Here is a 4888-nt window from a genome sequence, read left to right on the forward strand (position 1 = left end):
CGACGGCTGGCCGCTGCAGCGAGCGGCAGAGCTGCAGGCGCCCAGATCTGGGCCGCGCGGGCCCGCCCTGGCCCGCGTCAACCACTCCGCCCCTGCCCACCCTTCTCCCTCCTCCCACCCCTCCCGGCCGCCGCCAGTGGTCGCCCGCGACAACTCTGACGGTTGCTGCGATGCTGTGCCCCGGCGGATCCTGGTGGTGGAGGCTGCGGGCCGGCGCAGCGGCGGCGCGGTGCAGGTGACTGCTGTCGCCTGCTGGACGCGCTCCCGGCGGTGGCCGGCCTGCTGGCGCTGCGCTGGCCGGTGCCCATTTCTGCGACTGTCGACGTTCCTAGGCTTCCCTCCTCCATGTGTGTTTGTCTTCTCCGGCGTTCTCTGCCATGTCCGGTCTGAATCTGCATCTGAGGTCCTTGCTCATGGGTCGGGGCGAAATCCCCGCGCGGCGATAGCCTGCGCTGTCAACGGCGACGCCCGAGGGTGCCGTCACCTCCTTGGAGGCGTTGGCATGACCCTGACCGGACCTCCTCCTAGAGCACCGGGAGAAATCCTAGGTCCGGCCTCCGGACCGGGCAGCGGCGGCGTCTCAACGCCGTTACCCTCTTGATGGCGCTGCTTTGGTTGCATGCGGAGTTTGATGCGGCAGATGGTGGCTGGCGTCGACGGCTGCACAGGGAGCAGGTCGCAACGTATGCCAGCGTCGGCGCTCCCCCAACGAATGTTACGCCAGTTCCTGCCAGGCCCTGCCTTTCACCCGCCGACTCCTAGGCACATGGGTGTGTGGTACGTTGGTCTGGGCAGTCCTGGAGCTGCAATCGTCCCTGGTGGTGTCTAGCAATGGCGGTGATGCTGCCCTGTTGCTCCGAGTCTCGGCGCCTCGCCATCTTTGGCTGGAGGTCTGGCTGGGCGAGGCCTAATGTCGTTGTGTGTTGTAGTTGAGGGCACCTCCTTACCTACTTGTAGTCGCTTGGTGAGGACGGTGTGTGTGTGTGTGTGTGTGTGTGTGCGCGCGCGCGCGCGTGTGTGCGTGTGCGTGCGTGTGTGTGTGTGTGTGTGTCCCTCCTTCCTGGAGGTTGTACCCCCGATGTCTTCCTGTTCAATGCAATGAAACGCAAACTCTTTTGCGTTTTCTCGAAAAAAAAGGGAGAGTAGATTTAAATGAAGATAAAGCATTTTGACCAGTTATTGCATTCACTTCACCTGATTGTAAATCCAGCATTTGACCTAACATATAAGATACATTTACGCCAGCTACTGCAAAAGGATATTCCCATTCAGCTCTCTCACCATCTGCCTTGTGTAATAGCCGATGAAAGGAATCCTGCATGTTAAGCAGGTATTCAGCATTTAACCAGATTGAAATACCAACTAACAGTGGATTTATAAGGAGCAAGTGCCCATGATGAACAGAAACATACTGGGTAATTTCTTGCAAAATATATTAGATTTTCCAAGGACATGAATCCCCCAGACCTGCAAGCATCGGATAGCTCATGAGAACAGTCATCTCAGTTCAAGTGAGTAGTGACGTTGAAAGAGAAAAACAGCAGATAGCTTCTTAAAATATGAATAGTTGAAAAAATGAACCTAAAATCTGTTGCTGGGTCAGAGTTCTGCCAGCCCATTTCCTTCCATAGATCTGATTTCAGAGGAGGAAGTTCTCGGTTAGGATAAGCCAATCTCCAAAGTTCTTTTAGTGCATCCTGTAATGGGAGAAGTAGCATGCCGTTCATGAATATAAGCATATTAACATATTAATGATTTAAACTAGCATTGACTTGCTCAAGAGCAGAAAAAATGCCACATAAACTAGATAAAAGATGAGAACCTGGTGCTTGACAGCGGAACAATCAAATGGCACATTTAATCTTTGTCTCAAGAATTTTAATCTCTCCTCCTATAAAGTAAATTAAAACTGTCAAAAACATAATAACATGTCAAAAGAAATTAAACAAATGTAAACACTGATATAACAATAATGTTGGCGGCATTGCTTCCCTGAAGGAGGTAGAAATTAAGCACACAAGTCAATATCCAAATGATAAAGCACACATGAGAAAATAGCAACAAATGTTCCATCAATATGCCAACATTTTGTTCATGAACGTAAATGCGCAATTAAGTAAGAATATTTTCTATTGTTCACACCCGAAAAGATATTTAGACGAGGGGCAAATTAAACGTTGTGGGGTTCATGAAACAACCAAGTCCTCCAAGAACTTAAGATGTTATAGGCAGGATGGGAAATTGTACCCCGGTTTTCAGCCAAAGGTATCAAATATCTCTAAGAATGTGCATCAAATTACAGGTGGCGCTTAACACACTCCTACTTCATAAATTTGCACTTACAATAAAACCTTTCCGTGTTCAATATACAACATTTCAAACAAAGAACACAAAATCTGCAGGTGCCACAGTACCTGTAATGGACTGAGGTGAATTAGCATTGTCTGTGCATTTTGTGAACTTTGGGGAGCACGGGAGCAACCAAAGAACCTTGCTAGGAACGAACCAAACTCCGAAATAGCATTTACTGCAAAGAAAAGCAAATCTTCAGAGCATTAAAAGCCTACAAGGAAGAAACGACAATAGCAAGCACAACATATTATTCAGAAAGGTATATCCGCGTAATTTATGCATAAATGAGATGTCAAAAGAAAATTACGCACAAATGATTTCAGCTTAATCAAAATCCTCACTAGCTTATCAGAACCTACACAGTCAATGTTGCAAAAGGGAAGATCATGAAACAGGCATATGTTTTGAAGAACCGGGTACATTAGATTCAAGTGATAGTGAGATGATTGTTTATTCTCAGGTAATAAGTACAGCATGTGGCCTTTCTGGATCGAAGCTAGTGACAATTACCTATCTTTCTTGCAGACTGAGTAATAAAAGTAGATACAATATGCACCCAATGAAGGCACTCGCGTGATTTTCCATCCCAGAAATCCGGTATAGGCTCATACCCCTTCAAGAGACGCAGAATCAAGGACATTAGGAAAACACAGAAAAAAAACGCTGTCAATAACCACAATTCAAGCAATTCAGGGGACGCTACTAACCTCCGATTTATTCCCCTGGGCACTATTTCCTAGAAGAGGTGCTGTGACAGATTCCGGCATTGTTGTTTCCATATGTCTCTCTCTTTCTTTCTCGGTAGGCCTCCTCCTTATAGCTTTCGAGGCCATTCTACTACTCAGATGATTGCGAAAGGCATGGTACCTGCTAGACAACAACAAGTATAGAACAGTGTGATTCACTCCACTCCATCCAGCAGGAGATAAACAAAACCTACTCCCACCATACAGAAATATAAGAGCGTTTAGATCAGGGAGTAGAATTCAATTACATCAAGCAATAATATCCAGTGGCAACAGCTTTAGACCTCTCATTTGGTCCAACACGCACGACCTAATGAACAAAGCTACGGAGCTAGCCAAAATCAGCTCCTGGTTGTCGCCGAGGAGACGGCTAATGGGACAAACTCTACAAGGTTACGAGTTCCGCATCTACTTGGGGCGTGAGCGGTCGCAGATGAGATCGAAGAGGACGAACTGCAGCTAGAGGGAGGGAGACGCTGCATCGCGGCGCGTGGGTTGGGGATCTGCTTACCCCGCGAGCGAAGAGTGCTGTCTGGTAGGGGCGATCGAGATCCGCCTCTGATTTTTCCTTGTGCGGGGAGGGACGAAGTGACGACGGCGCCGGGGTCGGAGGAGGGGAGTCCTCCAGGCTGCGCGCCGGCGATCTGGACAGGATAGGACACTGATTTTCTTTTTTCGTTAGGGGCGTTTCTGATAAATTGTCATTTGACCTTGGAAAAACAAAAATACTAATTCAGTGCATAAAAGGCCACTTGTTCGCGCCACCACGCCGATCACCGACTTTCTTGGGGCTGCACCGTCCCTGTCCTCTTCTCAAACCATCACAAACCGTCCGAATCAAGCAGTCTATGAACATTTCTAACCAATCCCCTGTCCCACGTTAGAGGAGTAAAAATCGATTTTACTTCCTACATGCACCTAAACAATCTCCAATCCGTTGTAGTGGAGTACAAATTATCCTTCGGTGCCTCTCATTTCCCTACATATACTCGGTCATTGCGGCTCTGAGTAAAAGCGGCGCCTCTCCATCGCGTCGCCCCCATCGCTGCATTTTGCCGGCGCGCCTTCCGGCCCCGCCGCTACCTCGTTGACCTCCTTGGCCCTCGCCCCCTTATGCCCGACGTCGAGCCCGTTAGGCCCTCGCTGCCGTCACCAGAATCAAGGTGAAACGTCGCCGCTGTCACCATAGCAATTTGTTGGATTGCTTCGAAACTTCTTCATTTCTGTCAGCCACCGCATCTCACCTTGCTTGCACACCGCTGCAGGTCATTCGCATGTGTCGCCGCCCACCAGTTTGGTCTAAGCGACACCAGCCGGCTGGTGCACCACCACCGCACCACAAGTGTTCGACGAATTCCCTAGGTGCATTCTTTTTGTTACTTTCTTTTCAAACCAGTCGTTTGAATTGGACATAGTCGTTTGAAATGTACATGAAGAGGTTGAGGGAGATGGTCTTCGAGGACATGTGTAACGCCCCGGATCCATTGCGCCAGGTGTCTGCCAGTTATTCGCCATCATTGCCATGTCATTTACTTGCGTGTTGCATTTTGTCATGTCATTATGTGCATTTCATTTTGCATACGTGTTCGTCTCATGCATCCGAGCTTTTTCCCCGTTGTCCGTTTTGCAATCCGGCGCTCCTATGCCCTCCGGCGTTCCCCTTTCGTCTCTCGTTGTGAGTGGGTGTTAAACTTTCTCGGAATGGACCGAGTCTTGCCAAGCGGCCTTGGTATAGCACCGGTAGACCGCCTGTCAAGTTTCGTGCCATTTGGAGGTCGTTTGATACTCCA

The 4888-nt window shown here is 49.1% G+C and overlaps 1 protein-coding gene across 3 annotated transcripts in view; it reads right to left on the bottom strand.

Annotated features, from left to right (window-relative positions):
* Positions 1-3884, bottom strand: part of LOC123091630 (ELMO domain-containing protein A) — a 6886-nt gene extending 3002 nt beyond the window's left edge. Inside the window, exons 1-8 of one of the 3 annotated variants that reach the window (XM_044513195.1) lie at positions 3610-3884; positions 3060-3222; positions 2863-2965; positions 2415-2527; positions 1823-1891; positions 1582-1697; positions 1413-1467; positions 1195-1315 (exon numbers count right to left, since the gene is read on the bottom strand). In XM_044513195.1, coding sequence (XP_044369130.1) covers positions 1195-1315; positions 1413-1467; positions 1582-1697; positions 1823-1891; positions 2415-2527; positions 2863-2965; positions 3060-3185 — 703 coding nt within the window. In that variant the 5' untranslated portion in view covers positions 3186-3222; positions 3610-3884. The remainder of the gene's footprint in view (positions 1-1194; positions 1316-1412; positions 1468-1581; positions 1698-1822; positions 1892-2414; positions 2528-2862; positions 2966-3059; positions 3223-3609) is intronic. The other 2 variants (XM_044513196.1, XM_044513194.1) reach the window with 2 other exon arrangements.
* Positions 3885-4888: the final 1004 nt, after the last annotated feature.

The sequence above is a fragment of the Triticum aestivum genome, chromosome 4B (genome assembly GCF_018294505.1).
Source record: "Triticum aestivum cultivar Chinese Spring chromosome 4B, IWGSC CS RefSeq v2.1, whole genome shotgun sequence".
In the NCBI taxonomy this organism is placed as follows: Eukaryota; Viridiplantae; Streptophyta; class Magnoliopsida; order Poales; family Poaceae; genus Triticum; species Triticum aestivum.